Here is a 25,532-nt window from a genome sequence, read left to right as displayed (position 1 = left end):
CATTGAAAGTCAGTGTAAAGTGAACTGAATTTGGAAGACTGTTTGGAAGAAAAATTGAACATATAAAACACCACCACTTATTAGCAACATAGACTACAATTTTTAGTTCCATCAACTGAGAGAAACGGTTCTAAACTCATAAAACACCACTAGCAATCACCTGATATGCCTTATCTATGATAAATGAAAGAAACCAAGGGCGATCATATTGATCTTGGGAAAGGTATCAGATTGAGATGGATTACAACAATCCCATATTGAGTCTTATAATGTCATTATAACTACTTTTCAAAAAAAAAAAAAAAAAAAATGTCATTATAATGCCACTCGAGAAGTTAAAGACATATCGAACAAAACACACATTATTCATCATCAATACACCCACCGATTGACAAAACACATCCTGAAGACTATAGGATCAGCACAAAGTGCTTCAGTGTGCTGATTTCTTTGATTTTACCCCCCATTTAGCAAGAAACGAACCATCAGCAGCTGTTACACTAAACAACAATTTGAGGATTTCACTTTTCAACTGGATGCTGGGCTAGTCCTTAACACATGAGGAACATTCATTACAAGACCAAGAAGCTAGCAGTGTTAAAACTTGCATTTGGTCCTTTATACTATAAAAACCAGATGAGACCAGTTGGAAGTCCCTAAACTGTGATAACACAACGGAGAACTACCTTCTCTGCTTCTTCAGGAATGATGTTGATGATCCATCATTCTGTTTATGCCTCTTCTTACTTTTGTTGCCACTGTTCTCTGCCCTTATACTTGGTGAAGCTGCATTAGTAGCCAGGAAAGATTTTTTCCCTTTAGGTTTTCTACTAATGAAGCTCACAAAGGAGCTGTTTTTTGCAACTTTTTCACTGCCGATATCCTTGGCTGCCGTAACATACACAGCCTTTTCTCTCTTTTGGCACTCTAATGAAGAAGACTCAAAGTTCGATTTGGGATTCAGAAGAACCTGGTCAATCTCTTTCCTGATCTGCCTAAGGCTTGTCTTTGATGACACACTGGAAGGAGCAGTAGCATGGATGCTTTCCTCTGATTTTTTTTGTGAACCAAATGTAGATAAAAACTCTTTGTAGACCGTTTGCTTAGATGTTTGCCTCGACTTCCATTGTTCTGGCCGTTTTACAAACCTGTTAAGTTATTAGGAAGAAAAACCATCTCAGACCAAATACAATATAACAATGTCTGGAAACTCACAAATAAGAGCAGAGGCTAGCCAAGAGCATTCCAAGTTTATTCTTAAAATAAAAAGAGTTTTCCACTTACAAAAGATGATTGTTCCATTTCACAGAATTTCCCTCATGCTCATTAAGGGCCAAAAGAAATAGAACGCGGCCAAAAACAACATACATGAAAATAGTGCAGAAAAATTTGAAGAATGAGCATAATAAAAAAGGACTGATATAGCTAATGCAAAAAGTGCAGACAGGGCTTTAATGATGACATTGACACTTCCTTTCATTTTCTACCTCTTGTGCACTCCACAGAGAGGGCTTTAATGATGACATTGAAAGACTTGGTTGGAAGATGTTATGGAATTTTTTTATAGAAAAATAGCCACTCCACAATAATGTGCAAGCAATATAGATTAAGACTAAATGCAGACCAAATACCATGTAACACATGAAATCAAACACAGTTCATTTGCAGTCGATGTTACTAAGTTATCTCTAGCCCAGTCAATCCAAGCTATCAACCACCGATTTCTGAAACCCCTTTCTAACTCTGGGTTTCTATGAATTGAACACAAAGAATGAAACGCTCAGGATATGGAGCTCGAAGCTTCAGTGTGGATGCTGCAGCAGTCCAGCCCCTTTTTTAAAAAAAATCTGGAATGAACCGATCTTAATAAGGACTTCTCTCTGTTTTAGTTGTATCTCATTCAAAAGATAGTCAATTCTGCAACTGGGTAATTCTCCTTTCATTCACTGCTATTTCATCATCTGCAACGGAAGATTTGGTCTACATTACCTTTTTTGGAGGGATTAACTGTAAAAGATATCTCCAGATGTCCAAATTATAATCTCATTATAATAATGTCTCTGCCTTGGAGTTCCAGTCAGTGAAGAGTCTTCCACAGTAGGACACTGAACCTCCGTTTGCATTCATACTAGCACCCGTAGATTCTGTTGATCATGTGTTTGTGGTTCTCCCTCAATAAAAATAAATCATATGGGAATTTGATCTTGTAGACGAGAGCAGGCATATGTCTCACTTTTCAGAAATTTACTGCAGAATCGGATTTTCATGTTGGAGCTTGTGAAACTGTTTGACGCCAGATCTTCCCAAATTCGTGACATGGCAGCAGAAACTCTCACCAGCTTGATTTCAATCCCAAGAAATCAAAAGAAATTCATTCAAGAGGATTCCAACGTCATTTGAGTTTGGCAATTGCTTGACCCAGAAGAAGAAAAGATACTTTCCATGTATAATAGTAGCAGAGGAAAAAGAACGCAACATACCCACTGCATCCCTGCAACAACATAAAATTCTAATTGAGGGATCTCTTCACCCAGCTCAAAACCGGGAACTCAGTTTTTTCAATGATGGGGATGGCATGACCAAAGCAGGTCCTACCCCATTTACTTGTTTGAGCGGAAGGGTGCTGCTGCTAGCAGCTGAGCTACTGAAAGAAGACAACAACTTAATTGATGAAAGCAATTGAAATTAGTAGATTCGATTGCTGTCTTCTAGATACTTATCCATGGAAATCCGGTGCCGACTTTTAGTTGCATGAGACCAGAAATAGAAGAAAACCTCTCGGTTTTTTTTGTGTTGGCGGGATCGTGGAAGCTCCAGCAGATATAAAAGTAAGGACGCTAAAGAAGCTGAAGACTTAAAGAAATCGATCAAACAATCACTACTGTCAGGAGTGATAAGAGAGTGGAGGCTGAGTGAGAAGAACAGGCAACTAGATGTCACCGAGGTTGAAGTGGACGAGATCTTCGATTAGGAGGAGCAACTTTGGCATCTTGAGGATGAGAGGACATACGGCACGGCAGTCGACCTGCCCACAGAGGAGGGGTGGACCACCGTATTGAGGAAGAAGAAGACACCAGCTGCGCAATCATCAGTGAAACCAAAGACTTTTAGTTTTGAGGCATCAATTCTGAAGGTTGAAAACTCAAGGACAATTCCATCAAGATCACAGACATTAATGATGAAAGTTAATCTTTTGTCAAGATTTCTCCCTCCATTAGGGTTCCTTTCTTATCACAGTTTAATTTTGTAGTGGGATCAGATGATCATCAAACCACATCCAAGGAAGTTTGGGTGGGAAACTCGCAGTTACACTGTCCGTCTTCCAATACAAGAGAACTGAATGCGAAGTGGTCCACCTTTGGGATGGCAAAGTGCTCGGAGGGATCTACATCCCCAGATCCACGAGCGATGGCTTCAGCTGGCACAACCTCACCACCACGTGGGAACTACTACTGGGATCTGATTCCACTTTGAATTCCACAAAATGCAAACTGATAACACCCCTGTAACAGCTGCAATCTCCCTAGAGAATATTAATTGGGCCATCCATCCACAATGACCTTCCCAATACTCCTGTTGACTACGACCCCACTACTCCTGCCGACCCAGAAACCGACTCTTCTAGCCCCAAAATACAAAACATCATACCTGCACCGGAGCCTAAAACCCCCAAAACCGCCAACTCCACTGAAGTAGGCAAAAGCAGCACCCCTCCAACCCCCCCCCCCGTAAACCCTCTTCACTGATGTCTCCATCTTCAGTCGCACATACTCCAGAAAAAAAACCAGTCATCCTACCCCAGATACCCTTCTTTCTGCAGCAGACCAAGCCCTATCCACTCTCGTTGGGAAAATCATGTCATTCAACCCATCACGAAGTGATGAATCCTCCTCTCTACCAGGATCCACTTCAAAGAACAACTCTAGTCAATGAGCCAAATTCAGAAATTTATCTTTTAAAAGCCAGCTAAGTAAAGACTTTGGGGAAACTGAAACAGACAATTTCAAGATTCAGCAACCAGTAACCTTTCAACAAAGAAAACTGAGTACACACAGTGATAAGGGCTATTTATTTGACTGGAAAAGAAAAGCAAAAGAAAGGTGCACCCTATCCGAATCATTCAAAGTCAACAATCCAAATATGACAGGGAGACTTGGAGTAAGATGTTGGATTTAGCAAATCAACTTCAGCAGCGAATGAATCAAGAAAATGTCAATCAAGGAGTGGTCAAAAACGAAAAATCCAATAAACGATCATCCTTTCATGGGATATTAGGGGAGTTAACAAGGCTAAGAAGTGTGCTGTTATCCAGGCTCTCATTGAGGAGAAGAAGGCTCACCTCATCATTCTCCAACAGTCAATGTCTGATTCAATTGTCCGTGACATCTGTACCATCCCCCAGCCAAGATGGCTTGTTCTTCCAGCTTGCAGATCTGCTGGTGGCATCCTTGTTATATGGGACACAAAGTCCTTGAACCCGCAATCACTATATTGGTGACTTCTCTATTTATCTTAGACTCCGGGATCATGAAAATGGATGATTCTGGTGCCTTGAAGGAATCTACGGTCCATCATCATATAAAAGGCAGTCTGAATTCTGGGACGAGCTCTTCACTTCTATTAGTCGATAGAGTGATCATTGGCTCCTAGCTGGCAACTTCAATAAAATACACTTTCGCAATGAGAACTCCCCCCCACCCCACCCTCCCACAAGATTTCCTCTTCCATGAGAGGCTTCTGTGACTTCATGGTTGCCTTTGTGTTAGATGAAATTCTGGGCAGCACTTTACTTGGAGTAATGGTCGTCGTAGCCCCATCCTCTGCCTCTTGGATAGATTTCTTGCCACTAGTGAGTGAACTCGTATCTACAATAATGTTATTGGATCTATGCTAGGGAAGGTGGCGTCAAATCACTAGCCAATCCAGCTTGATACCAAGTCTAGTGCATGTGGAGAAAGCCTTTTTGTTTCAAAGATATCTGGCTTGAGGATAAAAACTGTATTTAACTCATCAAATCCTGGAGTAATGAGGCCACTTGCTCTAGGCCTACTGGTGGGATTGTGGCCATGAAACTCAAGTACATGAAATGTAAGCTCCGTGCCTGGTCCCCGCCTCCTCCAAGCATTCTCAAGCTGAATTTTGATGGGAGTGCTCGTGGATGTCTTGGCATTGCTGGGTTCGGGAGTGTATTCCAGAATACTGAGAGCCATGTCCTCATCACTTACTCCGGCCCTTTGGGTATTGCTGATTCCACGGAGGTCGAGCTACTCACTTTGCTACAAGGACTTATCATTTTCAAAGACTATCTCACCAGACCCCTCATCATTGAGGGTGAGTCCCAAGTGATTATCACTTGGTGTTCTTCCGTCTCCTCCCCTCCTTGGAGACACTAGAATGTAATCAATAAAGTTTTTTACATTTTGCCCCTTTTTAAATGTTATTGGGCTCATGTACCAAGATCAGTCAACGCCTTAGCTGACTCGCTTGCTAATGACTGAGCCTCCCTCCAATCCCTTGTTGTGAAGGGACCACTCTTTTAATTCGGTTTGTTTTTCTTTCCCCTTTGAATAAAATTCGCATTTCACTAAAAAAGAAGAAAAAGATTCAAGTGGCTAAAAGAAAGGGACGCCAATACCTACTTCTTTCAATCAATTGCCTCCGCACACCGTCCATCTAACAAAATCAACTCCCTTGTTGGAAATGGGCTGAGTTCTAATAAATCCGAAATTACTGATGTTATTTTGAGATTCTATACAGGTCTCTACACCCCTAACAAGTCCTTTATTGACGCACGCTTGAGAGGCCTCAATAACCTTTCTCAATCAAAAAAATTGAGGATGTTGTTAGATCCATGCCCTTGGATAAAGCTCCAAGCCCTAACGGGTTTAATGAAGAGTTCTTCTGGGCTGCATAGCCTTTCCTGGGTAATTACATCCACTCAATGATGGAGGACTTCCACATCAATGGAATCTCTTACAAGGACCTCAGGACCACTTTCAATGCACTTTTTTCTAAGAAGGATACTGATTTTAGACCTATGAGTCTCATCAACAACACAGATAAAATCATTGCTCATGTACTCGCCAAAAGGCTAAAGCCAGTTATGAATCATATCCTCGTTCAATGCCCCTAAGCTTGGTGTGTCTAGAGCTTTTTCTTCAACTTATTTGAGATCCCAACTTGCATAACATGTCCTTCTCCAACCTTATAAGTCTTTGCTTGGGCTTCCCCCCTCCCCTACTGGGGAAGATCATAATGAAAGCTTGTCCTGGCCATATTCCTATGAGAGGAATTAGCATATCTTCTACAAAAAGACCACGTCCTGATCCATCGTTGCTGATAGAATGTTGCTCATATAATTTCTTGGCTCATCTTGTTGGACACATTCAGTGATGTTGTCAACAGCTCTTTGAGATGCAACTAATCCTCCATTGCTCACCTCTCCCCATCCAAGCAAGCACCACCCTCCCCCCACGACAGAGTGGCTTCCACGTAGTGAAGGCATCATCAAGCTTAACTTTGATGGTTCTTCGCTCTGGAATCACGACCCTGCTGGTCTTTGGGGGGTCTTCAACAACTCTTCTAGTGCCATCCTTGCCTCCTTTCCTGGCCCGCTTGAATCTACTACTCTACTACTGAGCTTCAAGCATTGAGGCATGGCTTGTAGATTTTCAGGGACCATTGTGAAGGTCCGTTGACACCTCTGTTGTCATTAGCTGGTGCTCAGGGAAGGACCCTCCTAGTTTGTTCCTGGTCTCATATTCCTAGATCAGCAAACTGTTATGCTGATTCTTTGGCTAGAGAGGGGGTTGCCCTCCAATACTTCATTGGGATCCCCCCCCCCCCTTCTCTCTCCTCCTCCTCCTCCTCCTCCTCCTCCTCCTCCTAATATTGTTCTTGCTTAAGGTGTTTTAATAAATTGCACTTCTCTTCAAAAAGAAGCTGAAGAACTAGAGCCTACTTTATTTTGTCTAATTTCACAATTGGTATCAAAAGGAGCATGTGGTCTTGGTTGTATCTGCAGAATCTTCTGGCTGGAGCCTATTGCGTATACTATTCGGCAGTTAGGGGTCTTGCCGTTTCCAATGCAATATGTCCAGCAAAGTGGTATTGGTTCCTCTAGCTAGTGCATGTTTAACAGCAACCTGAATTACTGGACCACTTGCTAGAGGATCAGAATAAGGTATATCTCTGATTATTACCTGATAATTTTTCGGCAGGTATCTCCCCGTTGTCAAAGTTTTTTTTTGTCAGATTTTTGGTTAAATTTGTTGGTCAAAGTTGGTAGCTTATTCCTGTAGTCCATATTTTGTGACTTAGATGGTCTCTTTCATGTCAATTTTTAAGTTAAATTGTTGGTCCAACTTGTGGTCAATTTATAGTCAGCTCTCATTGTTATTTTTTACAGTGCAACAATTGATTTCTCATATTGGTCTCTTATTGTTATGCACTTTGCTTCACTATGTTTTATGCACTTTTGATAGTTTGATCTTCCCGTAAGATTTTTGTATTCTTTAAATGTTCTCTTGTACCCATCTCCTCTTTTGTCTCATATTATTTGAACTCTTTTTTTTTTAGTGCAATTCTGTTTATGTTTGTTTTACTATGTATTTTTTTCAGACTTTTTACCTTGTGTAGTCCGAAATTTATGCCAAGAAAATTCTCTTGTTTTCTAGGAGTTGGTTAAGTCAAACCCCTTGTTGAGTTCCTTGGCTAGGTCCTCTCTTTTGCTATATATGGGTGATCTTCCTTGGATTAGTCCTCACTTTTGCCATATATGGGTGATCTTTGGTCCATTATGACTTTTATTCTTGCCCTAAAGTTGGTTTTCTAATTGCTCCAGAGTGGGTTTTGTATAGTTGTCATTTAAGTGACTGGCCTGATATGTTGCATAGGGATTCTTATCACTATTTTGTGCTTCAAATCTTTTCTATTGATTTTTTAATTTTATTATTTGTGTCACTCATATTTCTTTTACCATTTTCATGGGTTTTACCATCTAAGAGTTGTGAAAGTCTGAGTCCGTTTTAGTATTTATTATTCAGACACCTCATTTGTTATTCATAGGGAGATGGGAGGAAGATTGCTATTTTTTTTTTCTTTTGAAGTTAAGGGGGAGGAAAAAAATATATATACCTGTGTGATGCAAGCTCAAAAGTCACAAACCACAGAAGACACAAATTTTGAAAATTTTTGAAGTCACATAGACCAAAGATTTTTTGAAGACCAATTTTTGTATTTCCTTATTATGCTTAAAAGGGAATTGAGAAACAAATTTTATAACAAGCAAAAATTATATGCTCTAACTTGACGGAGAGTGTTGGAAAGTATAATTAGAGTTTATTTAGTTCACTTCGTTTTCTAAGAATATATTTTTCTTTAGAAACTAGATTCCTAAGTTTTATGGGTTGCAAGGACATTGATGTAATTTTTCTTTTTTTAATTATAAATAAGGGAGAGAGAGGGGTCAGTAAACACTAATTTCTCTCATTTTTTTTCGTACAAATTTCAACAATAGTATCAGAGGGTGCAGTGGGGCGACGTTCAGTTATGCTCCCCAAAGTTATTTGTGTATTTTTTAGCTCCATAAGGTAAGAGTTTGTTCTATGCTGTTTTGGGAGTTTGTGCCCATGTCTCAGGTGCGGTATGTGTAAGCCAGGATTTATGGGAGTGTATTGAGTAAGAACAAGTCCCACATTGAAAAGTGTTAAGAAAAGTTAATGTTATAAGGTTCAGCAATAAGCCTCGTAAGTGGTTAGTCATTCTAGGATGGAACCGTCCAACACTTTATTTATGACAACTAACCATTTAAAGCACTAAAACCAAATTTTCCCTCGTTTCCACTCAAGAGAATGAAAACACAACAAGCAATAGCATTTATGGGGTCAAGCGTCTTTCCACTTACCCATCAACATCTAACTTTTTTAATAGATATGGCCCATGCTTTGTCTTGGATAGCTCAGCTTGCACATTCACCAACTCAGATACAATCATCTCTTTGTGAGATAAATTAGCAGATGTAAAGCACTTCTCAACAATAAATGAACCAGAAGGATGCATTGAAAGTTCCCCAAAATGACCATTAAGCCTAAAAAGAGGGAAAAACATTAACACATTAGAGCTAAACATAATTCATTTGAATAGTTAGTGAGAGACTAGAAAAAAGATTGCAACTATTTCAACTCAGTAAAGTGACTCAGAGGGAAGCTTCATAACTTACTTCACAATTATTTTTTGCTTCTGTTTGGCAGAAACATCAGAAGAAAGAAAGGCCTCCAAAACATGTCCTCCTCCAGCATCTTTTGCCATCTCAAAGACGTGGTCAGATTCCACAGCCATCATACTTGTAATGTATGGTTGGATCATAGCCTGATAGACAGAAGTAAACACCAAATATATGGGGTACTAGTCATATTACTGTATTTTTAGGATAAAAATGAGAAAACATAAACATATAAAAATTTTGATAAAAAAATATCAATGAAAACAAAGAATAAATTTGAAGTAGGAAAGCAAAAATATAACTTTGGAGCACAAACAGTTTGGGAATAAGAAAAATTTAGAGCCCTGATGAAGGGCCATCATTAGAATAACCAGAAAAGGCAGAAAAATTAAAATAAAACATCAGTCAGAAAGGAAAGTCTACATCCTAAGTACTTAAATATCAAGTGAAATTTTTTTTTATTTCAAGCAAAGCTAGAAAGAAGCAAAAATTATTAGATGGAACCTACACTTGAACATCTGAAAATTGTTTGCAACATCAAACAGCCTACGGTATGCATCTTATCACCCTCTGCCCATTCCCAGCGATCTTTGTCAGTACAGCCAAAGTAGCTCTCCAGAAAAAGTATTCGTGGAACAATGCTGGAGTCAGATCCAGAATGTACTGAAGCAGCAAGGGACTGACAGGCCTGTAAAATGATCAAATGGAGTTTAAGATAAAGAGAAGAAAAATAAGGGTTGTTGAAGTCAAAATAGTTTGTCCGAAAATAATTAGCTGAAGTTAGGAAGCAGATTCCCAACTAATATGCTCAGCATCTTTAAGCACATTATTTGAATGAGACTCTTCACCCATTATAACACTGTCCATACCTAGGCAAACAACCTGAAATATAGAGTATAATTATAGGCCACAGAATGGTGGGATTTCTATCCTTCAAGCCGCTCCCCCATGCTCTGGTCCAAAATATGATAAGCATACATATCAACCATAGAAAAGAAAGACCCAGTCTTCAATTTACTTTCATATTATATTGAAGTTGGGGCAATTCCTCCCAAATGACTTGGCAAAATTGTGATCCTCTTCCAAACTGATAACCACAATATCTCCCACAAACATCCCTTATTGAGAAACAACCCTCCACCTGTTTGGGGAATGTAACAGAAAACTGATATGCTTCAAAAAAAATTTTAAAAAAAAGCATTCTATGTTCCAATCCCCCTTTTTTTCCCCTAATATAACATAAAGCAGCATAGTGGACGAAGAAGAAACTCAAGATTGTGGCTCGGCCTTTAGCTCAATTTTCAGATGTGGAGGTTTTATGTGTAATCAGCGTTTATAAAAAAAAAAAATATATATATATATATAAAAGAATTCAAGATTCTTCACTGAAGATTGCATTAGCCACCAATATAGACAAACACGTTTAACACTTGTTAATTGAAATATGCATTGGTCCATCATGTGAGATGTTTAACACTGATCAACTGTAACATGCAATGGTCCATTGTGTGATATGCTTAACACATGTAAATTTTAACATGCAGTGGCCCATCATGTGAGATTAGTAGTAAGCCCAAGGGAAATTAAGTCCCCATTAACACAAATTAAGATCCCTCTAAATGGTTCACCACACCAAAAAGCTGGCAAAGTAAAACAGTCATTATAGGACAATCTGAAAAATAAATATAAAGAATTCTAGAAAAAAAAAAAGGTAAATATTAAAAACCTTCTGTTCATGGATATGAAGCTGTTGACATGCAGCAAGGAGGGAAGCAACAACCCCTGATTTTCCAAGTTCAAGCAGTTCCTTCACTTTAGGACCGAGTTCTTCCCAGATTAATTCCACCTACATATGAAATAATTAAAAAACTGTTCCAAACATTGTACTGGAAACCAAGCAAAACTTCAGGTTCAAAATTTCTAACAAATGAGACATAAAATTGTACTTAAGTTGCAGAAAAAAAGGGGGGAAATGTTCATTTCATGAAGCCATAAAATGGTAGGTTCCATCAGTGACCATAAAAATACATCATCTAAAATAATTATTTGAAGTAACCAAGAGACCACTATTACTGAATTGTAAACAAGAATCTTGCATTAACTACTTGGATTCTGCAACAAAAGCAGATCAAAAGAGCCTTGTCAACCCTGGTAGCTTCTTGTCTTTCATAACAATGAGAAATGAGTATCATTAAGGGAGCTCCATGAAAGGAGAAATTGCATCATAAAAAAAGAAAACAAGCTGAAAACAAATAAAATACAAAAAACATTAACCAAAATACAAGTGAAATGGGAAAGATATTGCTGACAACGAGATGCTGTCGAGAAGCACCCTCCCTAACTAAAGAACCTGCCAACGTCATGGAATGTGACACCAAGATATACACTAGGTACATGAGACATCAAAAATTTCACCAAAATACAAAACAAAAATTCCCTAGAGGAATTTTTTTCCCCGAAGCCCAACTAATTATTACAACAGATGCATGCCCCTCACCCCCACAACAATTCTTGGCGTGTGTAAAAACATTAGCTAACTAAAGCCTCAAACCCTGAAGAGAAGCTCTCAGCTCTGCCACCGTAAACTCACACATACCTAAAGGAGTAGAAAAAATAAGAAAGTATTACCTATAGACTCTATAATAGCACGACTACTACAAGCCAGCCTGGGATTGCCACGAGAGCTACTATCAAAATTTAATTGAAGATAACCATGAGGGGGTAGAGACCAAGAAATTGGAGCAGGTATTGGGTGGAAGGAGAAGGAGATTACTCTTTTCCAATTATTACTAAAGAGGAAGCGAGGTAAATGGGATGTCTCATGAAATTTGTTTGGCAAAAACACAAAAAAAAAGAATGCACGACTACCTCAATGACATCTTCAATGAGATTTTGCTTGATTCCAAAGATTTGCTTCTTATGTTTTATGCAAGATTCCAAGAAATTGCAGCAATTGAAAGCGTCCAGAAGTTTTTCCCAAATTTTCCCCAAGGAACCATAGATGATTGCACAAGCATTGCAGAGAAGAAAGAGGGAAAACATAAACTAAGACCACATTTTAATGTGAAAGCACTCCAGACTTGCTTTGAAAATGGGTAAATTAATAGCAAATGCTCAATACTTTCAAGACCATTTCCACACAATTTGTAGCTCCCTTATCCAGTTTGAAAGAGAAGATTTGCAGTTTCAAATTAAAATTTGAAATCATTATGGCCATCATGGACTCTATTATCAAAAAGCATAACCAATTCCCATATGACTATATTTATCCACTATCATTAAACACCAGTCTGATTCCTCAAACAATCTTTGATCATTTTTTTAAATGGAATCAGGACGCCAAAAGGTTGGTAGAGTGATGCACAACATTTACAACCTTTTGTCATTTGGTCCAACTTCAGAAGCCTACAGACTGACTGAAGAACCCAAGTTAGCTCGTAAGTGCGAATTCAGAATTACTACAGCTACAGAGTCCGGTACAGGATACCACTTGTGCACCATTTTGAATTGTTGCAAGTCTTCACATATAAACAAAGGTTGTAGTGTATGTGTCTAGATGCTTCTTGTGGAACCCAGAGTTGCCAAGGGTTGAAGGGAAACTCTAGAAGAGTCCATAACCCATCAGATGGCTGATACTCAGAGGAGAGTCTCTCATGTATAACCAAGCCTTGGCTTTTCCAATGAAGATGAGAAGTTAATTAAGAGAGAAGCCCCAGGGGGCAAGTATTAACCAAGCCTTATAGCAGAACAAGTAATGAAAACTTGAGTGCACTCCTTTCTCTCTTTTGCATTTCTGAGTTAGTAGTACCAGTTTCAGCCAGTAAACGTTATACAAAGAAAACTGACCTGCACAAGTTAAAAGAATAATAGGCTTTTGGTACTCTTGAGTGACCAACATCATATATCAATGGGATAGATGATGTTATCTGGACTTTTACACCCTTATGGAGTTCTTCCACCAAAAATTTGCCTTCCCAATAATGTTGCAGTGCATTTTATGCTTAGCTTCTCCTCAAGACCTAACTCATATTCCTCTCTATCGCAACTTTGCTGTCACAAGCACCTTTAAAAAACACGAAAAAAAAAAAAAAAAACACTTTGCTGCCACAATGAGGAGCAATTAAGGATAGTTGGTGCAATCCTGAAATATTTGGTGTTTTAGCGGCTTTGTGGTCCTTCACTCCTTTCTCACATTAGGGAAGGATTTCGCTCCATTTTGCATAACAAGTTGCAGTCTTATGTAATGTTGTCATTAGTCTCTGTAACTCATGCAAATAATTTCTTTGTTAATAAATAGTGACACAATTTTTTACCAAAAAAAGATTCCTACTTCGGCCTACTTTTCAATGGGTCATCTGTCCACCATATGATGCACAGGAGTTGCATTGTAATCATCCAGCAAACACTTTTGGTTAAATGGTTTTCTAAAAGCTAAAAATTGGATGAACATTAAAGTCTTTTAGTATATGACAAGACATGAGAGCAATTAATAGACCAATAGACTAAAAGAAAGTGGTATAAGTTACATTACATATATTCAAATAAAAAGCACAGTAGTCAATATACCTTATAGGAAAAGGCACACATATTAACTACGACTAGGAAAAATGAAAAGAAATTATTCAGTTCATAACACATACTTGACCTTGGCATTTTGCAGAAGAAACTAATGCTTGAACCACAAAGCTACCACAGGGATGAGATGATACTTCAAATAGTGACCCCTTGAAAATTTTTGTCAATATTTCATTGTATAGGGCTTCAGGAGACACTTCCAAAATAACCTACAAAATTTATAATGGACATTTGTTAATTTTGAAGAAAATCACTAGAAAATGATGTGCAACAGTTGAAACCAACTAATACCAGAGGTCTTTTCCTTCAATGATCTCAAAATCTCAAACACAAGCAAAATTCATGCATTCTAGAAAATGATTCCAGACACGTTCACACACAAAATTCATGCATTCCAGACACTCACAGTTTTTTTTTTCTTTTTTTCAAGAAAAGCAAAAGATAAAGAATACGAGTGAGATAACCTCCATCAAATGGCTATAGGCAGTATCCTTTAGTAGTTCCATAATTTTGTGTACTTCAGCAATGTCAGCAAACTTCCCCTTACATAAATTTTCCTCATTGCTACAAAGAAGAATATGTATTACACGAGATAACCCTTCATCATCTCCCACTAATAGTTTTAAGGCAACCTGCGAAGATAAGGAATATCAATACAAGAAAAACTCAATCTCACAAATGCGTTGCAAAAATCCAAGTAACCAAAGCCACCAACAGACAAAATGGGAGAAGCATGTTGCAAGATTATCATTTTTTGTAAGGATGAATTTATCAATGAGAAACAAAGCAACAATAGGGAAAGGGCACAGAAAACCCTCTACAGAAACCAAAAAAAAAAAAAAAGAACTAAAGGGGCATACTATGCCCTACAACAAGATGATAAAGACTGACACCCTCCATAGCATGAGAATCCACAAATGCATAAGCAGATCCAAGTGTATGATTGCTAGACACATCAAACATCTAACCAATTTTCCTGCAGTCGTTAGACATCCAACCACTTTCTGTCGAATGGGAAGACATCTAATCATTCTACGCTATATGACAGATTAGACCATCTTGACACGTGCATAAGCCAGCTGTGAAAATTTCAGAGGCCAATATCCATGGGGAGGCTCCTGACTTTCTGAACTCTATTTGTACCAGGTATCAATATGAATTGCAAGTTGAGCTGTTGGAGGAACAAAGGTTTTCAAGGTGTTCACAGTGATCAAGCAAGTTTGAAAAAGGCAAACAAACTAATCCGAGATTAGGTAAGAAAACTATAGAACATAGTTGATTAAATAGGTATTTGGTACCCTGTCAGGGTTTCAAAGAAGACAACTCAGCCCAGACGTATAGACAAAACATGTATCTCAAACTTTATGTAAAATATCTTTAAGAAAATGTCAAAAAATCAAAAAATATAAAAACATTACAGAAATTAAAAATGACTCATTGATATAATATATACTACTTTTAACAGATACACTAGTGAATTGTAAGAAAAATGAAAACATAACGTGATCAAGCATGTTTGAAAAAGGCACACCAACTATATCAGGTAGTGTGGAAAAAAAATGGTAAACAGGTCTTTGGTACCCTATCAGGGTTTTAAAAAATCTGAGACAACTTGGTGAGATGTACACAAATTTTGTCCAAAACATCATAAGAAAATTTCAAAAAATCATAAAATATAGAAACTTTTCAAAGAAATTAAAAAAAAAAATGACCCATTGATATAATATTTACTACATACAATAGGGAATTTTAAGAAGTATAAACATACACTGTTGGAAGGATATAATTCTTAATTTTATCCAAAACATCATTAAGGAAATGTCAAATGTCAAAGCGATGAGATAATATAAAATTTTAAAGAAATTAAAAAATGATCTATTGATACAATATATACTACTTTTAACAGATACATCAGTGAATTTTAAGACGTATAAAAATACACTGAGATTTGGAAGGATATAATTCTTTAAAGTTTAATCTAATCAAACATTTCTTCCATCCAAATAGTTTGGTATCTAATTGGAGCTGCAACTAAATGATCTTCTAGATTTAACCACTTAAAAGACAACATTTTGGCTATCAATTTACATCATTTTCTATTAATAGTATGTAAATTGATAGTACGGTTCATTAGATTAAAAATTTTACAAATTTTCTCAGATGTAAAATTTAGATCCTCTAATTGGAGATAAACTCAAGGGTACTTGAAAATATCATATAAATGGTATTCAATTATGTTTTTCTAATCTTGAAAAGATGGTTTAGTCAAGCTCTGAGACAACCTGGCCAAGATGCACAACATCTTGCAGAGGTGGCCTACCATGATTATGAGCAGCCACCAACACATACACACAAACACACACACATGAATGATTGAAGCATATCCCCTAACCTTGAAACTCATGGCCACTTATAAATAAAGTAAAGAAAATAAAGAAAAGAAATACCTACAGAACAAAACTGCTGTAAATGTTAACTCTTAGCGACATATAAATAGAGTAAAGAAAATAAAGAAAAGAAATACCTGCAGAACAAAACTGCTGTACTTGTTAACTCGAATGGTGGAGAGGTCTTCCTCAGCACATTTTAACATTTCTTCAGTTAGAAACTTTAACAATTTAGGAAATCCTTGTTGAAGGTGTTCTAACTGATTTCCACCTGAGTGAGGAAAATTAATCTTTAACCGCCCCGCTAAAACAGTTGAAGTCTTTGTAGAGTGATAGTCTTGCAGAGAATCCACTGGTACTCCCTTACAAAGGCAAAGAAGACTCCGGAAAACATGGGAACCATAAATGCTACACATTACATCAACTGGATTTAAAACGATCCCCTGTCCAGATGACGGAAACTACCAATAAGCTAAAAAAATAAATGTAAGTCATCACAGAGACAAATGCTTCAGCAACCAGATCATTTTGGTAAATCAGATTGATCTCATTGTTGTTGAATTATAGTAATTGAATTAGGACAAGGCACAAATACTTCAGCAACTGAATCGTTTTCATAATTCAGATTGATCACATTGTTATTGAATTTTAGTAATTGAATTAGGAAGGCAGGATGAAAGGTTGGGTCTACTTGGTATGGTTAAGGATTTGTTCCTTGTTGTTTGGACCAGGATTGACATCAACCTGCTCAACCTCACTTAGGTCACAGCACAAAAATACAAGGGAATGTATATACACCAAAAAAGGGGATGCATATAGAAATCTAGATGCACTATGTGACCAACATGTAACAGATCAGATTGGAAAAGGACTGGTCATCTGATCAATGCCTTCTTAGGCAGTTGCTCTTCTGCCTATTCATCACCTGGACAGGTCATCTCATGTCTGTAACCCTCCACATGGTGCAGATGAGAGTTTACAGGGGGCTAGGTAAGTTTTTGCAGTGATATAACAAAAATAAACAGATGTACCTGGCAAATCTTAGTTAAAGTCTCTTCAATGATAGTGTAGGTCTCTTTATCTTGAAGATGGATCACTAATGACTTCAGTGCTGTTTCAGCCACATGGGACCCTGACGTATCCACCGCAATTAGTGGAAACACCTTTGCACAACTGTGGAGGAACACACAAAGCTGATCTAAGTCACATCCTTCAAGAAGTGTTTGCAATGTGCGACTTATTATTTTGTCTGTTGCAAGCTCTAACTCCTTTCCCCTAGTTTCTTCCAAGGCATTTCCGCATATGATGGATCTTTCTTCTAACTCAATGCCACCACTTTCAAAAAGATTTGCAATGTCTGAAAAGTACTTGACTGTCTCAGGATCAACTCTTTTCCTACATGAGTTTTCCTTTTTTAAGTAATCTCAAAATAAAATCACTACTATCAAAGACTTATGTATGCAAGGAAATAAAATAAAATTCATTTAAAAAAAAAGAAAATAAAAGAAAAGATCCATCAATATATATAAACATACTGAACACGGAAGACCTAAGGGAAATAGAACTTTGTATTCAAATATACATTCTTCTTAAAACAAATTTAACAGCATGTCAAAGAGTAGCCTGATTGATAACAATAAAAAGCAGAATGGTTCCACCATGCGAATCTCAATACAATATAAATGCATACATCCAGATTAGAGAAATCATGAAAACTACAAAGAAATCTGACTCATTGCGTTTACTTAATGGCTTAAAAACTAGATGCTTCAACACTATCGACAAAGAGATAGTTTTCAACTAAAGGGTACTAAAGATAATCTGCACAGACCAGAAAAGCTAGCATGCATTGCACCATGTGGTAAAAGTCAACACCAGATCACATTCTTTTATCCATTCTAATGATTCGTACTACATATGTCTAGGCCATATTATAAACAACCAATATATACCCACATAAGATTCTGACCACTCGGTAAGCAATGCAATTATTGGACATGTACACAGTATATCTTTGTTTTTTAGTCCATCCTGTAGCTTTGTTTATGTATGTCCCAATGTATCTACAACAAGCAACATCTGAATGTTTATAGTCAAAACTCTATTTTAACAAACCAACAAGCCCACCTGATTTTATTTTTTTTATGAGAAAGTGCGCAATTTTATAAAGCCCGAAGGCAAGGACAAAAGGATGCATCAGAGAGGGCAATCTCTAACAATGATTTTTCTTTTTTTTTTTAAATGATGCTGAATTTTATTATGAGAGCTCAAACAAACAGATTACAAAAGGGGAAGCCTTCCCAAACAATGAGAGATTTCTGGGAAGTTCCGAATTTTGCCAATTTATCAGCCAAAGAATTGGCTGATCTAGGAATGAGGTTCCAATTACAATGAATGGATGACACAATGTCAGCAATACAATCAGTGATTGGCCAGTGGTACCAAAGAGGGGAGCTATCTTTCGAACACCAGTTGATGACAGTCTTTGAATCGCCTTCGCTAATTAGCTTGCCATGAAGCCGCTCTTTAAAGATTTGGAAGCTGAATAGAAGAGCACACACTTCAGCAGTATTTGAATCAGCAATACCCACCGGCTCTGCGTAGGATAGAATAGGGTCTCCACTGCTGTCTCTAAAAACACTACCAGCTCCAGCCGGCCCAGAACAGCCTAAAGCACTGCCATCAAAATTGAGTTTGGTGCAGTCTCTAACAATGAATTGAAGGGAAACCTTCTCTTTAGAAAGAAAATCAGCTAAGCTATTAGTTGATCAAGAAATATGATTCAATTTATAAACAAAAGGACGAGAGGTCTTGAATCTCATAAAAACATTGCCAATGATACCAAGGAGGAGCTTTCTTGCCTTCACACCAGCTAATCACACTTTTTGTATCTCCTTCGACATTAAGCCAACCCTAGAATTTCTCACAAAAAATTCTGAGGCCTTTGCCTGAGAGCATATAGCTAGCTAAAGTAGAATCCAAAACCCAATAGGACCCAAGAAGGAGGCCAGAATCGTACCCAAAAAGTTCCTGAAAACACTGCCAATACTCGTGGGCCCGGGAATTCCTAGGGAGGAACCATCAAAATTAAGCTTGATGATAGATGGTTCTGGGGACAACCATTCGACTAGCTTGGGGGGATTAACTGAGTGAAGCATGGCCACCTGAGCCCAACTACTCCTGACCATATCACTAAAATTTCACTAAACAGATCCAACAACTTCAGCAAAACTCTCGAGACTGTTGCACGGGCTCAAAATCTTCTCTAGCCACCTATTTGGTCCCCTTTATATTGAAGGTGATTCAAAAGTGGTCATCAATTGGTGTGCAACCCCGGTCAAACCCCATGGCGTCATTGGGATATGTTCAATGAAATATGTAATTTATTTTCCCCTTTAAGCTGTAAATGGAATCACATTCCGGGCTTTGCTAATCACCTGGCAGACTCCCAGGCCAAGGCGGGCATTTCTCTCCAACACTTTGTTGTGGAGTCAGGCCCCCGGACCTAGGTTTATATTTTTTTCCTTTTTTCTTATCAATAAATGCACTATTCATAAAAAAACAACTCCAGCCAAAAAATAATCTAAGATAGGGCCTTATTTGCCAACTGCTTCCACCTGGGAGAGGACACTTGTTGGAAATTCCTAAGGTTCCTTTCATTCCAAATATGCCATGGAATAAGGACAGTGCAGGCATGGAGCATTACTTTTCCAAGCAACACAAGCAGGTCCCCGTGCAAATGGAGATGAAATCAGAAATGGAGCCGGACGACACAAAGTCATGTCAAACAGATTAAGAAAGTTGTTCTAGATGCACTACAAGTATTTGTTGTGCAAAAGTAAACAATCAATGTACTCCTCCTCAATCCCATAGAAGACGTAAGGTGTTTGCAATATAGATTTTGGAGGCCTTGTTAGAGACCAGGTAGCATTTTGGAGGCCTCGTTAGAGACCAGGTAGCAACTACAGGATAACTGGAAGGAGCATTGGAGACGAGCAAACGGTAGCAACAAGAAATAGAGAACACACCATTCGAACCAAGGCACCAAATGATTTTATGCAGCTAAGAGGATTTGATATAAGCGTTGTCCAGCTTGAGAATAAAATCGCAGATTTCCTATGCTTCAACATCATTCAACTTTGACGACAACGCTTTTGGGAACCCGGGTTTGACTAGCTTTGGAGGGGTGATTTTTGGACCTGAAGAAATTGCTATTATGTCACACTCTAGTCCTCTCGGCATTGCAGATTCGACCACTGTTGAGCTCTCTGACCTCCTTCACGGGCATCGCATCTACCAGGATCACTTCAGAGGTCCACTGATCGTGGAGGGTGACTCCAAAGTCGTCACTGGCTGGTGCTCCACTGCCACCTTCCCCCCGTGGCGTCACCGGCAGCTTCTTCTTGATATTATAGATATTGTTTCCACTACCTCTTGTACTTGGTCTCATGTTCTTAGATCAACCAATTCGGCTGATTTATGTACCAAATTGGGTCCCTCCCTGCAATCTCTTGTTGTTAGGGGAGGCCTCCCATGATGTACTCTTTTGTTTTCCTTCGTAATAAAATCATCATCATTTCAAAAAAAAATAAAAACTGCTCCAACTATCTAAGTAAAGAAAACGATCCAATTTGGAAAGGATAGTCTATTGGTGCTTATTACTCCAAGTAAAGGTTTTGCCTGAAGCAGCAATCTCATCAAGACCATTAGCTCCAATGAAGTCACTAAAGCTTCTCATTGAAGCAATGATTCCAGACACTGAAGAGGACATTTCATTGCAAAACTAGATGGCATTGAAATCACTAGCCAACAACCAAGGACCATCCTAATCCTCTATGACCATGGTTAATTCATCTCAGAAACTAGTGCAACATCTGTAGGTGCTAGGACCATAAACATCCCCAATGCACCATATAACTTCGGCCCCTTTGTCTTTGACTTTAAGAGGTAAGAAAAAATTGACCAATCTTACTATCTTGTAGCTCCATTCTGATTTGATACCAAGTAATCAGAATACCTCCAGCTGCTCCAATTGCATCCCATGAAGCCAGACTGCCTGATTCTTACAAAACATCCTTTATAGTCATTAAAACAAATCTGCTTAGATATTCCAGTTCAACCTTTCTTACCATAAAAAATACCATGCATGTACGTCATTAGTTATATATTGATAAATAAATAAATACCATGTCGGTACATCAATTGTTATACATTGATAAAAAAAAAAACATGCACGTACATCATTAGTTACCTACATGTATCACCAGATAAAGTATTTTAGTTAACTACACCGGACATATTGATAAAGTTTTAGTTCATTCCCAAAAACAAGCCTACTATATACATCTTCATTCAAAAAAAAAAAAAAAAAATGCACCCCTCAAGCAAACACCTTCTTTAACCTCAAGAGTTATTTTTTTCTTTCTTTTTTGTGGCATTACATGCAATGATTTCATCATTCAAGAACAAAATCCAGAATTAACAAAGTTTGTATTAGAAGTTTCTCAGCATAAAGCAGATATAAATCCACCCGCCCAAGATTAACATGATTAAAATATGAAAGTTCTTTTGCCTATTAACACATTTTTATAGATAGATAGAGACTCTCAATTTATTGGTACACTCTCTTCGGCACCTTTGAGATGGTTAGAGGGATTCGCCTTCCTCAACTGGGCAAGTTAATACTTTCGGCCTGTCTTGCACATGATCCATGGTGCATTTGGCTCGAGCGAAATAACCAGAGATTCAACTCCAAAGATTGCACCCCGGCCAACACGACTTCTCATGTCGTTGGCCTCATCTCGAGCTGGTTTCATACAAGGAAGGAATTTGCCGCTCTATCGGGTGTTTCCCTTCGAAAAAATTGGAGTTTGATTGCCCATATGATTGGCCCCTACAAGACTCCGAGTATGACCATCTGGGATCCTCCCCCTTACGATTGCATTAAACTCAATTTTGATAGTAGTGCTATTGGTTGTCCTGGGCCGACTAGAACAGGCGGTGTTTTCAGAGGTCACAATGGAGACCCTATTCTTTCTTATGTTGGTCCTGTGGGCATTGTTGATTCTAATAATGCTGAAGTTAGTGCTCTTCTATCCGGCCTCCAAATTTTCAAGGGACATCTCCATGGCAAGTTAATTATTGAAGGAGACCCGAAGACTGTTGGTGTTCCAAAAACAACTCCCCCCTTGGCGCCACTGGCCCATCACAGATTGTATTGCTAACATTGTATCATCTATCTATTGTAATTGGAATCTCATTCCTAGATCAACCAACTCTTTGGCTGATAAATTGGCAAAATTCGGAACTTTCTAGCAATCTCTCATTGTTTGGGAAGGTTTCCCTCCTTTGTAATTTTCTCTTTTGAGTTTTTGTCTTAATAAAAATCAGCATCATTTAAAAAAAATAATTTATTGGTACATAGAGACCCCTCCTTAATTGGATCTTTTTTCTAGATCTTCAAAGATGTCATCTGTTAAATCTTTGCTTCAAATGATTGGTAAATGAGGAAGGGTTGAGAGTGAAGGTACCCAAACACTCAAACATGCGCAAAATACAATAACGACATATTCAAATCAATGGAGCTCAAATATTAGGGATTTCAGATGAGAAAAGACTAAATTCAAACTCCATCAAAACCCAAGTAAGTGCCAAATCCAAACCTAGGTACATTCAAGCAAAATCAAAATAACGAGTATGGCACACATATGTCCAAAATATGAAGAAGAACTTTAAAAACTTCAAACCTGAGAATGGATGTTTGTGGTTTTCCATGCATGGAGGCTTTCTGAACCTTCTCAAAGTTTCCAGTGGACTTCACGGAGGAACTTCTCTTAGATCCATGTCCGTGCGGAGTGTGTAATTCTTTCTTAGGTCTTCTGTTCTTTCCATTGTTTCTCCTAGTCTGCTTAGACAAATTATCAACCCCATCCATCCGATTCATCTCCATTATAGCATTTTCTGCTCCTTTAGCCTTTCTGCTTTGTAGAGCTTTGGAACCAAAACAAGCATAAATGCATTGACAATGCAACCTCCTGGTGATAAATCCCAAAAAATAACAACAATTCTTTTACTGTCAAACAGAAGTACTTGCTGAACATAACCAGATTAAAAAGGAAAACTGTATCAGTAAAATTGCTCCCGCATCACTTTTAAAATTGCCACAGACATGAGAGTAGGCCATACTTCAGTATAGAAATACTGAGGCAAGGTTTAAGTAGAAAGTAAATTACCTCGTATGCGGAATAGAACATTCATTACAAAGTGAGATATTTTTATCAAGGGCATGTGCCTTTTTCTATAACGATGTATTCGTAGAAGAGAAAGTGAATAGAAAAGAGAAGAAAGAGAAAGGAAAAAAAAAAGAAATAAAGTTTCATTTCTCTGGTTTAATAGTGAGGAGAAAATGGAAGAGATGTTTGGATGCACAAAGAAAATAGAAAAGAAAATTTTAAAAACTTTAAGAACAATATCTAGTGAATGCATTTCCAATATCCCTGTTAGCCTGATATCATGGTGTGCTCATGAAGAATTCATATCACATTATAAACAACATGTGCACCTCAGAAGTTAATTGTAGAAAAGCAGTGAGAGACAATGAAGAGCTCAAAAACCATGAACCTCATATCCCCGTTAGAAAATATCTACATCGAAGGTTCGGGAGAGGATAACATGATCTAGAGGCATTATGACTCAAGGTCAGACAAGGTTACCTTCTAATTTAAGTAATATCTCTATTGTTTACTTTGATCTCGTCAGCAAGGGTGACACAACTGTGGTGACATAGAGTGGCCTCCTTCAGAGCTTACCACTCAACATAAAAAGATTACTCGCCATTAGTCATGGAAGGGGACTGAACCATTGTTATTAGCTGGGTCAAAGGGAGCAAGTACCCACCTGGCTGTTTCTTTATGTTCGTTGATAAGATCAACGATCAATGTAAAATCATAAATTTCATGGCGCACACTCCTAGGAGCCCTCTCCTGATCAGGGATAAAGGAGTTTCTTTGCTGCACCTTGCTATTAGAACCTCACTTCCTCTAACAAGCCTCCCTTTTTCCTTTTCTCCTTTTTATTTTTTATTTTATCTTTGTATCTCCTTGCCCTCAGGAGCTGTCTTAATGCAACCCATTTTCTCAGCCTCATTAAAAATAGAAATGAAAAACATAAAGATGGGAATTGATGGAACTAGTTATGAATCATAGTAGTAGCATACTCCCTTTCTCGCTCCACCTAAATATGCAACATCCCAAGTCCTACCTTTTCCTTTGCAAGTCAGAAATTAGGAGTTCTTAGTTCCTCCGGGAATGTAAGCAAGTTGTCAAAGAAAACAAGACATACCAAATTGTATTGTAGTACTACTACCTGTCACCGAGAAAAATAAATGCCATAGTCGACAAGAGCATAATTCTGAAACACATTGTCTATGTAACCACTGGTATGATATCTTAATAACAACAACATCATCACTGACAACGAAAGAAACAAATAAAGAAAAAAGCTTTTGCGTCAAATGGTATTGGCCCCATCAACATTTGCACTATTTGAGCCTGGCCCTACTTATACTGTCCTCCCTCATCCCAAACACATAGGCAGACTACCGGTAGATACATGTTAGTAGCCGATGCAGAAGAACGGCGAAATGAGACAATTTTAGGTGCTAATTGGCATAAGATGTCTCAACTATGTTGAACGAGCGAAAACAGAGAGAAAGGGAGGCAAGAGAGAAGTACCTGTAATCTGGAGAAGCGACAGAGTAACGCCGGCGAGGGATGCTCCTTGGAAACAGTGAGTCGTGGGAAACACTTCTTCCTCCTCAGAGACGGAACTTCAAGGGAGGCGCGAACTTTCGAGTGAAGTGATGAAGCCCGACATAATTTTCTTCGCCTTTTTTTCTTTTCTTTTCTTTTCTCAACGGATTCCAGATTTTCTCACAGATGCCTCTTTTCTGGAAGAAATATGTTACTGCGGGGTGAAAACCGGATCAATACATGCACAGACACGTGCATGGATGGTCCTAGCGATCGTGTAAGTGTTGAAGATATCTAATTGTCAAATTATCAAAAGACTTAACGTCACCTATAACGGAGTTTAGTCAATTTGACGACGGGGATTAACTTCAGCCGTTCGTCTCCTTACGTCGTTAGTGAAGTACCAACGTTCAAGTCATATAGACGAATAAAATGAATCCAAAAATATGTCCATAGTTTTATTTCGGGAATATGGTTTCCGTAGTATATTGTAAATCATCCAGATGAAGCGGGTGCCGCACTTCTAACCCTCATCGATTTTTTTTGGGTCTCTCTCCCACTCCCTTCCTCTCTCGGTTACCTCCTTCTCTCGTCACT

The 25,532-nt window shown here is 38.2% G+C and overlaps 1 protein-coding gene across 1 annotated transcript; it reads right to left on the bottom strand.

The window, feature by feature from the left end:
• Nucleotides 1–192: 192 nt before the first annotated feature.
• On the bottom strand, nucleotides 193–25,110 carry LOC137955918 (pumilio homolog 23-like). Its single transcript, XM_068803142.1, has 11 exons — nucleotides 24,918–25,110; nucleotides 22,932–23,219; nucleotides 17,217–17,580; nucleotides 16,323–16,628; nucleotides 14,263–14,430; nucleotides 13,864–14,007; nucleotides 10,950–11,069; nucleotides 9,732–9,911; nucleotides 9,221–9,369; nucleotides 8,906–9,088; nucleotides 193–1,148 (listed from the first exon to the last, which is right to left on the bottom strand). Exons 2-11 carry the CDS (start codon nucleotides 23,132–23,134, stop codon nucleotides 683–685), a joined length of 2,283 nt encoding a protein of 760 aa, XP_068659243.1. The 5' UTR covers nucleotides 23,135–23,219; nucleotides 24,918–25,110; the 3' UTR covers nucleotides 193–682.
• Nucleotides 25,111–25,532: the final 422 nt, after the last annotated feature.

The sequence above is a fragment of the Aristolochia californica genome, unplaced genomic scaffold (assembly GCF_029961685.1).
Source record: "Aristolochia californica isolate CCGP_79_NKW_82.1479 unplaced genomic scaffold, dmAriCali1.0.hap1 SCAF_2, whole genome shotgun sequence".
In the NCBI taxonomy this organism is placed as follows: Eukaryota; Viridiplantae; Streptophyta; class Magnoliopsida; order Piperales; family Aristolochiaceae; genus Aristolochia; species Aristolochia californica.
The sequence above is the reverse complement of the archived record's forward strand: the minus strand, read 5'-3'. Positions and strand labels throughout refer to the sequence as shown.